The sequence below is a fragment of the Xenopus laevis genome, chromosome 5L, assembly GCF_017654675.1.
Source record: "Xenopus laevis strain J_2021 chromosome 5L, Xenopus_laevis_v10.1, whole genome shotgun sequence".
NCBI classification, from domain to species: domain Eukaryota; kingdom Metazoa; phylum Chordata; class Amphibia; order Anura; family Pipidae; genus Xenopus; species Xenopus laevis.
This window is the reverse complement of record NC_054379.1, coordinates 102,995,061-103,014,251: the sequence shown is the minus strand read 5'-3', so window position 1 is coordinate 103,014,251 and position 19,191 is coordinate 102,995,061. Positions and strand designations below refer to the sequence as shown.

General features: G+C 37.6%; 1 protein-coding gene across 1 annotated transcript in view; it reads right to left on the bottom strand.

The window, feature by feature from the left end:
- LOC108716186 (CUB and sushi domain-containing protein 1-like) overlaps positions 1–19,191 on the bottom strand; it is an 882,106-nt gene that overhangs the window by 61,958 nt on the left and 800,957 nt on the right. The window contains exons 50-53 of the mRNA XM_041563770.1: positions 18,508–18,693; positions 13,311–13,505; positions 13,005–13,178; positions 11,902–12,075 (exon numbers count right to left, since the gene is read on the bottom strand). Coding sequence (XP_041419704.1) covers positions 11,902–12,075; positions 13,005–13,178; positions 13,311–13,505; positions 18,508–18,693 — 729 coding nt within the window. The remainder of the gene's footprint in view (positions 1–11,901; positions 12,076–13,004; positions 13,179–13,310; positions 13,506–18,507; positions 18,694–19,191) is intronic.

The following is a 19,191-nucleotide window of genomic DNA, read 5'->3' as shown; positions in this document are numbered from 1 at the left end:
CTTTAGTGAATAGTTTGGTATGTCCATTTTATTGCTATCGATGTCTGTTAGATGACCAGACTCAGAGATTCTTCTGTCTTTAACTTGTCTTAATTAATCAATTGCTGGCCCTCACCCATGTGACCCTCTTGCTGTATATCAGGACATTCATTCTAGGGGAAGCATAGCAGGGGTGAGCATGGCAGGAGAGCCATGGCAGATTTAACAACTTAAGTCCATCAAGTTAAAGTACAGAAGTTTAAGTACAACATATAGAGTTAGACAGAGTTAAGAACTTACATATATGGATACCTGCTGAACTGCATCTCTCCTTCTCATCTCTTCCAGGTATGTCTAATTCCTGCTAATTGAACTTACTGCTCCTAGCTTTCTGCATCTCACCATCCAACTCTGCTGCAAATCTTTGTATTACCATTGCCAATTATTCAATTGTGGGGTAGGTGTTAAAATGCATCAGTTAACATTTATCTAGCAATTTGTTGCTTGCTTTAGTGAATAGTTTGGTATGTCCATTTTATTGCTATCGATGTCTGTTAGATGACCAGACTCAGAGATTCTTCTGTCTTTAACTTGTCTTAATTAATCAATTGCTGGCCCTCACCCATGTGACCCTCTTGCTGTATATCAGGACATTCATTCTAGGGGAAGCATAGCAGGGGTGAGCATGGCAGGAGAGCCATGGCAGATTTAACAACTTAAGTCCATCAAGTTAAAGTACAGAAGTTTAAGTACAACATATAGAGTTAGACAGAGTTAAGAACTTACATATATGGATACCTGCTGAACTGCATCTCTCCTTCTCATCTCTTCCAGGTATGTCTAATTCCTGCTAATTGAACTTACTGCTCCTAGCTTTCTGCATCTCACCATCCAACTCTGCTGCAAATCTTTGTATTACCATTGCCAATTATTCAATTGTGGGGTAGGTGTTAAAATGCATCAGTTAACATTTATCTAGCAATTTGTTGCTTGCTTTAGTGAATAGTTTGGTATGTCCATTTTATTGCTATCGATGTCTGTTAGATGACCAGACTCAGAGATTCTTCTGTCTTTAACTTGTCTTAATTAATCAATTGCTGGCCCTCACCCATGTGACCCTCTTGCTGTATATCAGGACATTCATTCTAGGGGAAGCATAGCAGGGGTGAGCATGGCAGGAGAGCCATGGCAGATTTAACAACTTAAGTCCATCAAGTTAAAGTACAGAAGTTTAAGTACAACATATAGAGTTAGACAGAGTTAAGAACTTACATATATGGATACCTGCTGAACTGCATCTCTCCTTCTCATCTCTTCCAGGTATGTCTAATTCCTGCTAATTGAACTTACTGCTCCTAGCTTTCTGCATCTCACCATCCAACTCTGCTGCAAATCTTTGTATTACCATTGCCAATTATTCAATTGTGGGGTAGGTGTTAAAATGCATCAGTTAACATTTATCTAGCAATTTGTTGCTTGCTTTAGTGAATAGTTTGGTATGTCCATTTTATTGCTATCGATGTCTGTTAGATGACCAGACTCAGAGATTCTTCTGTCTTTAACTTGTCTTAATTAATCAATTGCTGGCCCTCACCCATGTGACCCTCTTGCTGTATATCAGGACATTCATTCTAGGGGAAGCATAGCAGGGGTGAGCATGGCAGGAGAGCCATGGCAGATTTAACAACTTAAGTCCATCAAGTTAAAGTACAGAAGTTTAAGTACAACATATAGAGTTAGACAGAGTTGGACAACAGTTGGATCAGAGTTGAATTGGAATCTCCAAGCAAACATTGGACATCACTGCTCATCAATTCTTCTATCAACAAGATAAACCGGATTATACTGTCTAACTATGTTTAATTTGATTGCCTTCTTTTTCTCTCTCTCCTCTATACTTCTGCATATATCCTCTGCACTCCAACATCCATCAAACTATCCTGAAATTGAAATCTCCTCTTCACTGCTCCCATCACCCTCTCTCAATCTAAGCACACTATCTTGTATTGTTAAATCTATTATCCCCTCTCATTCCATCAAACAATACACTGCTCGCACTGTCAAATCTAGGTCACACCTTGTCTCACTCTCATTATTACTGTTACTTGCAGCTGGGGACGTCTCCCCAAACCCTGGTCCAACTCACTCATTTGTACCCTCACTTATTCCTACTCTCAGGCATTCAACAAGGTCTTTTCCAGTCTCTCAGACTTTACCTACTTCTAATATTGCAAACCTAATTCACATAAAACCAGCACCCTCCATACCTTTCTCATGTGCCCTCTGGAATGCACGGTCAATCTGCAATAAACTAACAGCAGTCCATGACCTCTTTATAGCTAAATCCCTTCACCTTCTTGCAATCACTGAAACATGGCTCTCACCCTCAGACACTGCTTCACCTGCTGCCCTCTGCTATGGAGGCTTCTCACTTACTCACACTCCTAGACCGGATAGCCGTCATGGCGGTGGGGTGGGATTTCTTCTCTCTCCCAAATGCAGGTTTCAAAATCTAACTACACCGTCTTCTCTCTCCTTCACTTCTTTTGAAGTCCACAGCATACGTTTGTTTTCTCCAATCTCTCTGCGTGTTGCTGTCATATATCGCCCCCCAGGTCCCTACTCCACCTTCTTGGATCACTTTGCTGCCTGGCTTCCATACTTTCTCTCCAGTGAGACACCTGCTCTCATTTTAGGGGACTTCAACATCCCCATTGACAACTCTGCTTCTGCTGCCACCTCTAAACTTCTCTCTCTAACAGCTTCATTTGGTCTCTCTCAGTGGACCGACTCACCTACCCACATCGAGGGTCATGCTCTTGACCTTATATTCTGCCACTCATGCTGCCCATCCAACTTAATAAACTCTCCCTACCCTCTGTCTGACCATCATCTACTCTCCTTTCAGATACTGCTTTCACCTGCACCTTCACAACCATCTCTCTACCCATACGTACAGAAACCTTAATGCTTTTGAACCACAACAATTATCAACAGTATCAGCACAATCCATATCTCATATTAATACTCTCTCCTGTCCCAATATGGCAGCTTCTCTCTACAACGATGCCCTTTCAACAGCACTTGACTCCCTTGCACCTTCTACCACCCGTCACAGCCGGCCAGCTAAACCCCAACCCTGGCACACTAGTGTAACACGGTACCTCAGAAGATGTAGTAGATCAGCTGAGCGACGATGGAGAAAGTCACGAACTGATCCTGATTTCATCCACTTCAAATTCATGCTCTCTTGCTATAACCGAGCTCTATCATTAGCCAAAGAACAATACTTCTCTTATCTAATATCTACTATGTCCTCCAAACCACAGCAGCTGTTTGCCACATTTAACTCACTCCTATGCCCCCCTCCACCTCCTCCACCTATTAATGTTACTGCCCAAGACCTTGCTCATTTCTTTAATGAAAAAATCGATCTCATTAGGCTGAGCATACCGTCCGACAACAATCTCAGACCAACGTGCAGTCCACTCACATCTACTTTGCACTCCTTCACCCCTGCAACTCTAGAGGAAGTCAGCAAACTTCTAGCCAGCTCAAAACCCACCACCTGCTCCCTTGACCCCATACCCTCTCGCCTTCTCCACCCAATCTCTGATACACTCTCTCCTGCACTTACCCACCTATTCAATCTTTCACTCTCTACTGGTACCTTTCCATCATTATACAAACAAGCACTAATCACTCCTATCCTCAAAAAACCTTCCCTTGATCCCAGCTCTCCCACTAACTATCGACCGGTCTCCCTTCTTCCATTCGCCTCCAAATTACTAGAAAGGCTTGTTTATAAACGCCTGATCCAGCATCTCACTCACAACTCCCTCCTCGACCCCTTGCAATCTGGCTTCCGCCCATCACACTCGACTGAAACTGCCCTCACCAAAGTAACCAATGATCTTCTATTGGCAAAGTCTAAAGGTCATTATTCCATTCTAATTCTACTAGATCTCTCTGCAGCCTTTGACACAGTTGACCACACACTCCTCCTTGACATTCTACACTCAGCTGGCATTCGGGACACTGCTCTTTCATGGTTTACATCTTATCTGTCTGACCGTTCCTTTAAAGTTTCCTTCTCTAACTCTACTTCTACTACTTTCCCACTCTCTGTTGGAGTTCCTCAAGGCTCTGTTCTTGGCCCCCTGCTGTTCTCGCTCTATACAACTTCACTAGGAAAACTCATTCAGTCATTTGGACTTCAGTATCTCCTTTATGCTGATGACACCCAACTCTACTTGTCTACTCCTGATCTTTCTAATTCTGTCCTTTCCCAAGTCACAGACTGTCTTTCTGCTGTCTCCTCCTGGATGTCACAGCGCCACCTGAAACTGAACCTTTCTAAAACAGGACTCATCATATTTCCTCCAAGATCTTCCCCTGTCCCTCAGATATCACTCACCGTAAACAACACCACCTTTCATTCCACCACACAGGCACGCTGCCTAGGAGTTATCTTAGACTCTCATCTGTCTTTTTCACCACACATTCAAACACTTGCAAAATCTTGCCGTATTCAACTGCGCAACATTGCTCGAATACGACCATATCTCAGTTCAGAATCAACTAAAACACTGATTCAGTCTCTCATCATCTCCCGCCTTGATTACTGCAACTTACTCCTCACAGGTATTCCAACAAGTCACCTTTCACAACTCCAATCTGTTCTAAACGCGGCCGCTAGACTCATTCATCTAGCTCGCCGCTCAACATCAGCTGCTCCCATTTGTATGTCCCTTCACTGGCTCCCAATCTCTTCTAGAATCAAATTCAAATTACTTACACTCACATTCAAGGCCCTTAATAATGAAACCCCTCCCTATATTTCATCTCTAATCTCCAAATACACTCCTTCACGAAACCTACGCTCTGCTTCTGATCTTTGCCTCACTTCTCCTCTGGTCACTTCTGCCCATTCTCGTCTACAAGACTTCTCTCGGGCTTCTGCTTTTCTCTGGAACTCTCTGCCACAAGCTGTCAGACTTTCTCCTTCCTTCCAAACTTTCAAGCGCTCCTTAAAGACCCATCTGTTTAAAGAGGCCTATTCGTTGTACCTTAATTAATCATTGCTGTATCAAAAATGACAAAGTGTTTATATAATCCTAATGTCTCAATTGTACCCTAACCTTTTAGTTTGTAAACCCCATTGTACTCTGTAATCCTTGTCTGTTAGCCACCATTTATTCCCTGTTTGCTATAACTGCAGTAAAGCACTGCGTATCTTGACAGCGCTATATAAATAAATGATGATGATGATGATGACTATCGAATGGTCAATAGTTGAACATTTTTAGTTCAAATCGTTCGATTCGAAGTCGTAGCCGAAGGTTGAAGTAGCCAATTCGATGGTCAAAGTCGACAAAAAAATACTTTGAAATTCGAAGTATTTTTTATTCTAAGCCTTCACTCGAGCTAAGTAAATGTGCCCCCATATTATTAGTACAGATGGACCATGTGTAAACAAAAGGTCATATTGATAAAGCTATGTAAAATATTTTATGCCAAAAAGTTCAAAAGTTGGTGTAAAATAATGTATTTACAAAGCTTTGTTGTTGACATTATTCATGCCAGAATTTTATACTCGGCTACACCTTTGCATTTGCATTTGTAGCTTTAGAAATATGTATTTATACAAGGCATATTAAGTTAGAATTTTGATTTTGGTGTATTTCTGATTTTTTTACACCTTTATGAAAATGATGCAAAATGTGCTCCATGCATATTTTATTCAGCGATTGGCAAATACTTAATAAATACAGTAAACTATTCTCTTGCCTGCAAAGTTCTTTTGAACTAAATTTTATATATATATATATATATATATATATATATATATATTATTTATAAAAATTATATTGTATAATGTGCCCGTGACAACTTAAAGAAATGTAAAACAAAGTGTTCATGAGAACAATATTAATGTAGGGAAAAATCACTTATACAATTTCACAAAATGAAACATATAAATATACTTGATTTTTTTATGCAAAAAAATACTCTGCAAAAATGAAAACAAATAACACTGTCCACAACTATTCTAGTAGTCATGCCACTGCATATAAAATGAAGCATCACATGATTATAATTCTTAATTTAGCCATGCTTCATCTTGTTTGTACCACATATTTAAAGAATAAACTGTATCTGACAGAAGGAATACAAGGTGTGATAAAGACTGTGCTGCTATACAATATATTACCCTGGGAAATAGGTCCTAATAGACAAATGCTCAATTGAGCTAACAGAAGATACATACTACACTGTATCTGCAGCATTGCTAATCATGATAATAACCAAGAACAGTAGCTCCTAAACTGTGTAGTTGCCTCCACTTTGAAGGGGCCAAATTCATTGTGTGTTGGGTTCAGTCTGAAGACCAGTAAGACTTGTGCAGACATTTCACCTAGACAGTTGAAACAACTTCCCTCCCTCCCACCCATGGGTCATTGGGATCAGGGGAGTTGTCGCAGCAATGGGCGGGGAGTGGTGGGCTGCCCTATGGGGCAGCCAAAAAGGTAAGAAGAAGATGTAAAGGAAGTAGTTCAAGCGTGAAAGATAGGCCTGGAGTGCTCAGTTGCAGTTAGGTGCTACAGTATATGGGTGTATTGGCAAGGTTAAGCGACTAGGTTTGAAAATGGTGAAAAAAAGGTGCAGACGACAATGGTTTATGTACTTGTTTATGTATTTGTTTCTGAATATCGTTATGGGTGTTTAATAATTTGTATGTTTATGGGTTGTTGTTATTTACAGTTACATCTATAATAATCTAAGCTGCTGCCTTTCCACCAAGATGTATTTGCTGTCAGTGTCGGTTATTGGGTAAAAAAAGGGGCCCAAGTATTGAAGATCCACAAGTCAAGGTATGGAATCCGTTATCCGGAAACGTATTATCCAGAAAGCTCTGAATTACAGGAAGGCTATGTCCCATAGAATCCATTTTTATAATAAAATAACTCAAATTTTGAAAAATGATTTCCTTTTTCTCTGTAATAATAAAATAGTACCTTGTACTTGATCCCAACTAAGATACAATTCATCCTTATTGGAGGCAAAACAGTGCTATTGGGTTTATCGTTTCTATCCAAGGGAACCTTGCTCTGAAGGAGTCTGTGTGTCTGAATACTTAATTTCAGTTGTAAAAAAAAACACAAAAGAAGCCACTAAAATGAAACCACATATGGATAACCTGCTCTGCAACAACTATTATACCTATATGATTTAACAAAAAACATGCCATTTATAATATTGGGTTCTAAAGTGTATGTGTATGTGTATGTGTATGTGTATGTGTATGTGTATGTGTATGTGTATGTGTATGTGTATGTGTATGTGTATGTGTATGTGTATGTGTATGTGTATGTGTATGTGTATGTGTATGTGTATGTGTATGTGTATGTGTATGTGTATGTGTATGTGTATGTGTATGTGTATGTGTATGTGTATGTGTATGTTAACTGCTGATAATTCAGTCATTATTACTTTTGGCAAAGACAAATTTGTGTACACATGAACAGTTTTGTTGTTTTTCCCTCCCACCCAGATGTGATCAGTCAGGTTTGCAAGGATATTTCAGTGGCCATATATAGAGTTTACCAAAAGAAGCCTTTTTACATGGTAAAGATCTGACTGCGTATTTCTTTTTCATCATTTATTTTAAACATTTTAGTGTAGTTTAGACTTGTTGTTACTTTTGTATTGTTCTCTTTATAGTATATCTCTTTGCTTTCCTATGTATCCTGTATGCAGAAAAGAAATCCTACTGTTAATGATGCATTTTCAAATTAGGTAAGGTATATTCTCTATTTAACAGAGAACACTACTGGGAATAAGAGACTCTATGCCTCCATACAGCTTTAACAGCAACACAGTATTTCTTTTGATTCCATAAAGAGTTTGGAGCAGCAGAGCTTGGATGATTCTTTTCTCATCATTCTATGGAACACTGGAGCTCATTTAAACTGCTGAACTGTTAGCTACTGCCTGTGAATATTGCTTCTGGCATCTTCCTGGATTTGGCACATGTTTTAATTTATGGCATTATTTTTGATATATATTGCCTGTCACTTCGGGAATTAAATTTTTACTCACTTAGAAGAGAGAGAATTTTTATTCGCTCAGCAAAAGTTAGTTGCACTTGCTAGATAATGTAGCAAACCATTTTTGTATACATTCTTTTTGTATACTCACAGCACTGACATCTAAACCAGATCTATATTAGAATATTTGAAACACAAGCTAACTGTGAGGAATGACTGCATTTGGGACACCAACAATTTAGACAATTCATTTTATTTGACAAATCATCAGTATCTATCAAGTGAATTTAATTTTTAAAGACGAGGCTCAACATAACAGCAAAATAATGCACAGTTTTTTTAAAAAAAAATAAAATTATCATGTTGTAGAGATATGTTTAAACAAATACAAGAGGTCCTCTGCACTCAACCCATTATCAATATATTTAAGACAGAGACATTTTGTGCATACTGCTACTGAAAAATGATATGTTGGTAGAGAATGGTAGAGATATGTTGCCACGTTTTTTAAAAAAGCAAAAGACTGGGTGAACCTTAAGATTCAGTACCTTATTGACATACAGTATGTGTTTCCTGGTGGTACTGGCTCTAAAGTGCTGCTTTGCAAACACTTAATTGTCAAATGTGAGTAGCGTAAAGTCAAAAATCTATTTAACTTGCTTACGTCTTCTGCATCAAATTTTTTTTTTTCTTCATGTCATTTGAGTGTAGATTTGCGAGGAGTGCCACATATAGCCAAGCTCTTTATCAGTGCCCAAGAATTGTGCAGTCAATTTCTCATATTATACTGTATACTCTATATAATTCACCGAAAGACAAAAATTAGGTTTTCCAAGAGGCCTCCGTGGTCTGCTTGGTAGCGCTAAAAATGTAGGTTATGAGGTGAAGAGGGAAGTCATAGGGAGTGTCTCAATGAGTTTATTCAGCAGAGCTTCCCAAGGGTTCTATCTACCATTGCACCAAATCTAAACCATAAATATATAGCCTTTGGAAGTATTGCAACTTTTTTTACTAAACCTTCTATTCAGGCCCTCTCCTAATTATCTTGCAGTCTCTCATTCTAACCACTGCCTGGTTGCCAGGTTAAATTGGATTCTAGCAACCAGATAGCTGCTGATATTCCAAACTGGACAGCTGCTGAACAAAAACTAAAAACAAACTCAAAAGAAACAAAGAATAAAATATTAAGACTAATTAAAAACTGTCTCAGATCACTAAAAGGTCTACTAAAAGGTCAACTAACCCTTTAATGTAATGTTTCACACTCACAACAAAAAAACATGACACTCCATTCTACTCACTGCATAAAGCTTTCTCTCCCCACCTGCACACGTGAACTGCCATCAAATTTAACACAAACGCACATTAAGGGGCACATTTACTTAGCTAGAGTGAAGGAATAGAATAAAAAATACATTGAATTTCGAATGGTTTTTTTGGCTACTTCGACCATCAACTACGACTTTGAATCGAACTTTTCGAACTAAAAATCATTCGACAATTCGACCATTCGATAGTACTGTCTCTTTAAAAAAAACTTCGACCTCCTACTTCACCACCTAAAACCTACCGAGCATCAATGTTAGGCTATGGTGAAAGTCCCCATAGGCTTTCTAAACAATTTCTGATCAAAGGAATTTCATTCGATCGATGGATTAAAATCCTTTGAATTGTTAGTTTCAAAGGATTTAATTGTTCAATCAACTAATAGCGCTAAATCCTTCGACTTCGATATTCGAAGTCGAAGGATTTAACTTCGAGAGTCAAATATCGAGGGTTAATTAAACCTCGATATTCAACCATTAGTAAATGTGCCCCTAAGTAGGGAAGGAGTATAGGAACCTAGCATGTGTGAATAGGTACTTTTACTGATACGAGTATGAACTGGTGGAGGGTTGCTGAATGTTGTAGATGCATTAACTGTCAATACACTGTACTATTAATGTGAAATACTGCTTTGAGTATTAATTATAGGAACATGCCTGACAGTAACTTTGCCTATTGCCCTAGACAGCAACCATACATTGCTTCTGCTACTGTAACAGTGTCTGACTGGCCCGGCGGGAAACCGGGAAAAACCCGGTGGGCCCCGACCCTCGTGGGCCCCCGCCGGGCCCCGACCCTCGTGGGCCCCCGCCGGGCCAGAACCCTTCCCTAGATATTTCGGATTGCGGAAAAAATGTTTTTTTCCGGCGATGCGCAGCGCCGCCAGCGCATGCACGCCGAACGCCGGCGCTCTTGCGCATGCGCGCCAATCGCCGGTGTTGCTGGGCCGACGCATTTTAGTAGGGGTGCAGGGGGCCGGAGGGGGGCCCCTGGACAGCAGTCCCGGTGGGCCCCGGGCCCCCCAGTCCGACCCTGTACTGTAACATCACTGTTATGCAGCTTCATTACTATGGCAGAGGCTACAATCCCCAATCAGAAGACAACATTTCAGAGATGCTCTTTGTTTATAAATATCCCTTGATGCCTTTTACTATTAGATTTTAAGTGCTTATATTCATTTAAATGTAATTTCAGGAATAAACTTTTTTTTTTTGATGCATGGAAAGTGACAAAAGTACTCCAAGAGTACTACTTATGACAGCGTTTTTCTTTGTCTCTAAACCATATGAATTTTGAGGTAATTTAGACAGCAGTTTTTGCAGATCCACAACTCAGCGTTTAATGGTTATTTTCAAAAAGTGCTTATCGGAAGAAAACACACAAAACACCTATAAAATATTGCTAGGATAGAAACGGAAGACATTTAATAGACCTAAGTACTTCAAATACAGAGCTTCAAGGTAAAAAGTAACATATTTTCCCTGAACAGATTGCAACAGGAAGAAAACGTCCTTCTTTGCACATTAATTTGTATACATAGGGTCTGGGTGGTATCTCCATTTTGCAAATTCTTAAATGACAACAGTAATATAATTACATTTTATGACGTCTTATGGGGCTCTCATACTTTATTTCATGTACATTCTGGTATGCTTATTTGAAAGAGTCACCAACCAACACATTTTTATGCCTGCATACTAAAAAAAAATGTATACGGGTCAGGTAAATAAATCAGCACAAAATGTTAGATTTAGACTACTCTTTTTAGACAAAACACTCCAGCAGCAAAATTAACAGTACAATTTATTTATTATGTAGAACATGGGAAAACAAATGCATTGCAGCAATAGAAATTCTTAAAATGTGTGCACTTTAACCTGCATAGGCCTCGTTATTTCTCTTGCTGATAATACCCTGTGTGCAGGCTGAAACTCATATACTTTTATAGCATATAGAAATTGCACACATATGCAATTATGTTTATGGTGTGAGATCACTGTATTTGCCAGAGTTTTCTGTTAATTTGTATTTGCAAATATCAAAGTGCACTGTGCAAGAACAGTCTATGCACCAGAATCATGTCTGCCAATTTATTTTGCAATTATGAAAGGGTAATGTGCAACTGACAGCACTATGCCTCAGTATTTTCAACCATTTTAACATTGGCAGCCATAGCCAAATGACATCAAATATTATCCTAATTTATTTTATTTTGCACCCAAATTAACCTTAACAGTGATAAAACTAATATAAGAATACTTACTACATTCACTTGCTTATTTTTAATGTTGTGTAATTCTGCACACTTTTGGTATTCTTCCTTTGTTCTACTTCATCTACTACTGTATGTTTCTTTAATGCTGTACAAAATTCTTTCATCTACCCCACCCATCTTTTATTATTCTTCCTTTGTTCTACTTCAACTACCAATGCCAATACTGAGGGGAAAAATAGAAAACATCCACCGCCTGCAACATATAAGATCTTTAAATGCATCATACACTATGTTAATCACTGCTTCTAAAATTGAATGCCACATACTCACAGACACAAACAGGTGCTTTTCCAGACCATTTGTGATCTTGAAGACATATACGAACTGAAGTTCCAACCAGACGGAAACCAGGATTACATTGATAAACTACAGTATCTCGATAACTGAAACCATCACCACTTATATGTCCATTTACAATAGGATCTGGTGAACCACAGTGGCCAGCTAAAGGGATACAAATACACATAATGTGACATAAATCTCAAAAGGTTTTCATTCAAGCCCAAAGAAGCTGCTCTTTACAAAAATTTATAAGCAAGAATGAACACACTTATAAGTACCTTTCTCAATCATACAAATATAAAGACCTTGACATTGGGGAATAAGTAACAATTGCCCTTACATGACTGTGTTTAAAGGAGAAGTACAGCTTAACAAGAACTACTGTAGGGTAGAAATATTGTACACAGGGCCGGAACTAGGGGTAGGCAGAAGAGGCAAGTGCCTAGGGGGCAAAGTTTGAGGGGCACCAGGCAAAGTCTGCCTCCTTCCCCTTGTTAGGTCCCTTGATTCTTGCGCCTTCAGCAACCTTCCCTGCTTTCTGGGTTTGCACAAGCGTGCGCATGGACGAGGAGGGGGCGACATGGTCAGCCAGGTCCCCTACATTGTGTTTTGGGCCTCTTTACCAGCCCAAGGCAACCACAGCCTTTTAGGTTTTACTTCTCCTTTAAAGATGCTCTAGTAAAGAAACCATGATGATGACAATGTAGATATCTACAGTATTTTTTGGCTTGGTGTTGCATGCAGGTATCCATTTGTCTTTTAAAAAGCAGCTCTTTAAGAGAAAGTATTTCAGTTCAGTTATTTGGGCACTTCTATATCACTCTTGGCAAAAGCATTTTACAGACACTGGATATTTAGTCTGGTTCTTTAAGAAATGGCTAGCACTTACACTGCCTTTGGACTTAGTTATAATCTATTAAATGTAATTTCAATTACAACCAGGTTTCTGTAATTCAAAAACTCCACAGTGCTGCACCATAGCCATTGTATGTCACAAGTGCAATATAAAATGGAATATTATCAGAAAAAATGAACTTAATTTGCTTTAGTATACATTTACTAAAAACAGTGATATTTGTCTTCAAATGTACCTAGGCATCTTGTTTCAGCACCACTCCAGAGGCCATTAGCCAGACACTCTCGTACGTGAGATCCAGCAAGTGTGTAACCTGTATTACATGTAAATATAGTAGTAGCTCCATATACATTTAAAGTTCCAATTTTGTTCCCATTTGGTGGTGAAGGTAGATCGCCACACGAGATAACTACGGACAAGAGAATTCACAAAGAAAGTTATCAAATTTGCTGCAGCGACTGTGGGAAACTCGCTCGCGACCCCAGGTGATCAAAGGCATTTTACATTTTTACACTTAAATAGAAATATGAATTATATATACCTTTACAGCTTGGTTTTAGATCACCTCCACTCCATGTTCCATTAGCTCTACACTGCAGAAGTCTTATTCCACCAAGGTAATAACCAGGACTGCAACTCAGCAAGACTTGAGAACCATATTCATTTAAGTAGCCTGATACCAGCCTCCAAGTCACATGCTCTGAAAGCTGAGTTTCGATATTTGTACAGATAATAGCTGCAAAAAAACAGTTTTTATTATGTTTCCACATCTATAAACATGTTATGAAGCAACACAATGGGACCATAATTCGATACTATAGCAGCTAAAAATCAGAGTAAATAATTGTAGAATTACAGCACAGTACTAGTACGGATCTACTAACAGTGACATTCATGAATTATTCATACTACTAGACCAAACTAAATTAAAGTAAAAACTAAGCTAAAAGGAAACTATGGACATGTGGTAAAGTCTCTTAGTACTGTAAGTTAAAAAATAAAGCAGAATCTGTAATGATCTAGTTATCAATATCATTATGGGGCAGATTTATCAAGGGTTGAATTTTAATTTCATGTTAGTTTGTAACATGTTAGTTTGAAGTTCATGAAATCCCATGGACTTCCATAAACTTGCATGAACTCAAGATTAAAAAAAAAAAAAATGACCAATCGAAATTTTTCATGTTCGGGTGAATTGAAGCAACCCGGAAACTTGAAAAGAATTCGAATTCGATTAACGTTTTTTCTCTAAAAAAACCCTCGATTTTCAGGAAGGTTGCACACAACTCCAAATTGATCCCAGGACATCCCTATAGGCTAAAACAACAATTTGGCAGGTTTACGGTGGCAAATAGTTAAACTTGAATTCCAGTACATGATACATTTCAAAAATCAAATCGAATTTTAACTATTCTCTATTTGAATTCCACAAAAAAAACTCTAAAATATGAATTTGAATTCGAAAATTCAAATTTTCACTTCGACCCTTGATTAAGCTGCCCCTATGTCTCATTAACCTCATGGTACAATGCTAGTTTGTGAGAACAGTGATACATTAGATGGCAATTGAAGTAATTTGGGAACCCAAGTGCAGTGTTAAATATCATGTCATTATTGTGTACACCATAATTACACCCAATGTAGCAAAGCATGATTGCACATGCAATTTGACTATTGATGAGTGAAACTGGTGCGTTTTGCAAAACCACTGAAACATTTCTGAAAAAAAAAGGAAGGAAGGAAGGAAGGAAGGAAGGAAGGAAGGAAGGAAGAGAAGGAAGGGAAGGAAGGAAGGAAGGAAGGAAGGAAGGAAGGAAGGAAGGAAGGAAGGAAGGAAGGAAGGAAGGAAGAGAAGGAAGGAAGGAAGGAAGGAAGGAAGGAGGAAGGAAGGAAGGAAGGAAGGAAGGAAGGAAGGAAGGAAGGAAGGAAGGAAGGAAGGAAGGAAGGAAGGAAGGAAGGAAGGAAGGAAGGAAAATAGAAATGTCACACATATCAACAAAATCATAACAGTGTTCATTTGTAAATAAAACTGCTGTTGCTAAAGAGCTGTGGGAAAATTTAATAAGCACTGTTCCTCTGCCTTGCGATACTGTACATGAGATGCAAGACATTCCATTTGCCCTGTCAAGCTACTAGCAACACTTGGGTATATGATATAAAGTACTTATCATAGGGCTCTTCAGGAACCCCCAGTAACCCTTTAGATAGGAGATGGGTAGTATATTAAAAATTCTCATTGAGGTATCCAAGGAGACCTTACCGTCTTGTGCATGGAAGAAATTGATAATCAACAAAAAAGCTCGACTGGAGTCACTGTCTCCTATTGTTGTATTGTATTGTTGGATATATCTTTACAACAAACATAATTAATAACTGGCAAAATGTTGACTTTGCTCCATCTGAGAATTAGCACATTCACAATGTAGTTATTTAATAATGCTTTTCCTACAGTCTTATTAAAGTGTTTTAAGTTTTTTTTAATTAAATGAATAAAATCCTGACTCCTCAACCAATTGTTAATAAGGTTCTTTAAATTTATATTGCCAAAACTCCCAAAAAACACGAAAATATGATATATTAATTACTATTTCCCTAGATGGTACTGTATATTAATAAAATGCCTTTAATCAATAGAAACACTAAGATCTTCTACTCAACTCTGCCTAAGTAAATTAAACTGTCAAGGCCATGTAATTGTCTTTTTGTTTTGGAAAGCTCTGATCAGTGAAGCTTTCATAAAATAACAATGATGAATATCTCCTTTAAACCCATTCCTGCTTTCATAATATTGCAAACTCAATAAGAATATGTAAGTTGCTATATTTAATCAATTCTTTATGAACCAGTAAGCAGGACAGGCAGCCTTTTTATCAAATGTATTGTGTACAATGTGTAATTAATATAAAAACACACAACCACTTTCTTGCTTCCTTTGCTCCCTTTGCAATTATTTTAATGTTTCAGTGTATATAAGTTTTTTAAGGTGAAAATGCTTTTCATTTCAGTAACTATGGTTAAATACAAAGGTATTGCCATTGAAAATAGCGATAGAAAATGGTTACATTCTTAAACAAGTTTGTCTTGAAGGAGGTCTTCAGAGTGAGTTTGTGGCTGCTACTTGGACAATAATAGGAGTGCAAAGGGTTACAATTAGCTCAATTTGTCATGTTTTTACCCAAAACACAATGCTCTTTTGCATAATTGTTACCATCCGCAAAACAGGTGAAACATTTTAGGTGGGACATGGATTGCTTGGAGTTCAAGTGCACACAATTGTCAATCTATAGAGCTAAATTTAAATTAATTTAATTCACGTTCAAACACCCTATTTATTTTGTTTGGGTCACAGGTCTTAAAAAATAAATTGGATCTTGGAGACCACAATTCCTAAAAAGTCACAAATGAAGGACCAAATTAATTCTCATCAATCTGATCCCAGTGCTGGAGAGATTGAAAAGTATATACTTCACTATAGTGGTGAGTGATTAAATTGGTCAACATTCGCCACGAAGGTCTGTGTAATATTTTGGTGCTATTGGCATTATGAATGATAAAAATAATAATGCAGCCAAACACAGAATTGCCAATTGCAGCCTATAAATACGAACAGAAATAAGCAATTAGGACCTAATCAAAGGATTCCATGAGTTTGTTATTAGGGATGTAGCGAACTGTTCTGCGGCGAACTTGTTCGCGCGAACATCGGCTGTTCGCGTCCGCCGCAAGTTCGCGAACGTCGCGCGACGTTCGCCAATAGGCGTTCGCGTCAAAATTGTTCGACCATTCGACCATTCGATCGCTAAAATCGAACGATTTTCGTTCGATTCGAACGAAAATCGTTCGATCGAACGATTAAAAATCCTACGATCGTTCGAATCGAACGATTTTCGGATGTTCGAAGTTCGCGAACTGTTCGCATTTTTTGCCGGTGTTCGCGAACGGCGTTCGCGAACACATACTCGGCGGTTCGCTACATCCCTATTTGTTATAGGGTTTGTTATTTTCTAATTATGTAACTAATGCACATTTGCAGAGAATAATAGATTAGTAGATTGGGTCAGAAATGTGTCATGAACAATTTTTTTTAAATGTTCGGTAAATGGTTTGAGACCTGATTTAGTGGTCAATTGCCCTCCTGTAGCACAAAGTTTATGTTTTGCAGTGAATTATTATTAGGTTTTTGTATTAGAATCTCGTGTAAAATTATCTCAGGTACTTTTTTTAATGGATGCAACACAAGGTCAGTTTGACATGTTTCCTTGGGACTGCAATGCAAAAATTTCAGAGAAAGTTCAAAGGATTCTGTCAAGACAATTGTGCTTCTCCCTTAGTGATTATGTCAGTCTGACATTGTGACTGTCTAAACGTACCTGATTTTTGTCTTTACAGCTAGGTATTGTTACACATTTGATTTCAATACTACCACTGCATCTATCTATCTATCTATCTATCTATCTATCTATCTATCTATCTATCTATCCATCCATCCATCCATCCCTCCATCCCTCCATCCCTCCATCCATCATCTATCTATCATCATCTATCTATAATCTACTTTATCTATCTTTATCTATCATACACTTTATCTTTCTCTATCTATCATACACTGTACTATCCAAACTAATTCTACATTGTTTTAGACTGTAAGTAATCTACTAATTAACCATACTTGAGAAAAATGTTTCTCTTTGTACACATTTCTGTCTTCACAAATTACACTGTTAAAAATTCAAAGTCTGCTAATATCAAGTCCATTCTAAACAAAGCTTACATTGGTTTCTAAACAGTGTTCCTTTCTGCAAAGCTTAAGGATAGAATCTTTTTTGCCAGACTTACATGGACAATAGAGTGCTTTCTGGAAGTACCGCAAGTGTACTGCACCACTAAGCCTGATTGTACTCAAGTAATAGAGGTCTGGAAACAGACTCACCTCTATTATATTCACTGTGCACTGCTCTGCTATTATCCAGAGACATGTAATTGCCTCTTGCTGTATATAACATGCCCTGTATTAAAGGGATATTATTATATAATTTCCTGTTTCAGTAATTCCTTTTCATTGTTGGTCAGGCTTAAATTGTTTTCTGTTACATAAAAGATGCAGTTTTAATACGATGTATAATTTAAAGTACTCTCTCCCACTTTGCATATTAGTTCTTTTTAAGGTTTTTTCATGCTTCAAGGTTGCAAACAATAGAAGCTTAGACTTTTTTAGGTGCAAAGACATTAAATGAAGAGACATTACAGACTACATGACTACAGATTTGACAGAAAAAAACACACTTGTACCTGTAGTCAGTATTTGCAACATTATTTCATTTTGCTCAGCATAATACAGGAACAAAACAAAGCAACTGTGTCTAGAAGAACTTCATTATTTATACTATTTTGCTTTTAAAAAATATAGTTAATGACTCCAGTGTTTTACCTATATATTTTTGCATGTTGAGTTACTAATTAATTTATAAGTAAGATAAAAAAAAAGTACAATAGCAATAACAGAATTTGTGTTTCTGCTAGTAGATTTATTGAAAAGAACAACATTAATTATTTGATTAATCATCACATATATAGTATATTATTTAAATAGTTATCTAGCATTTATCCTTTACTGCATGTTCACATATAATCCGTTTTGCTGTGTTATTATTTTTTTTCCTAGGAAACACATTAAGAGCCTTAAGTATTAGACAGGCATTTTAAAGGTGTAAAAAGAAATGATGTTCTTTTATACTTACGCTGACAAATAGGTTGCTTGCCTGCATTACTCCACGATCCATCTTCTTGACACACTGCTGTTGATTGTTGACTATATTGCAATCTGTAGCCCTCATTACATTCATATGTCACTTTACTTCCTAAAGTGAACTCATTTCCTGAAACAGAACCGTTTCCAGGTGACTGGGCAATTCCACAGGACACAGCTGAAACATAAATTACATTAAGGGCTTTACACATCACGTCTTCTAAGAAATCTACATAAATTTTAATATTTTAAATCTCGAATACCTCTGGACAATCACATTCAGTGATGCCTTTAGAAGCTTGGTGCTTTTCTGTTCACCGAAATGTATATCTTAAGACAGGGTTATCACAACAAAAACATATTAACTCCTTAAATGTGGAAAATGAATACATATCTTTCCTATTTAATACCCAGTACTGCAAATTTGGTGATGAAGGAAATGAGTTCCACAATACTAAAACCATGTTAGTGTAAATTAGTGTAAAAACGCAATAATGGCTCATATGCAAATGCATATTATTTATATATTTTAATACCAATATGTTCATGTACACATTTAGGAATATGTTTTATTCACAATCCATGCACAGACGTTTTAATTATTTAAATACTTCCTGCACTCAAATAAAGAAATGTTTCCACACTAATGCTATTTAATAAATCCTCACAAACATGG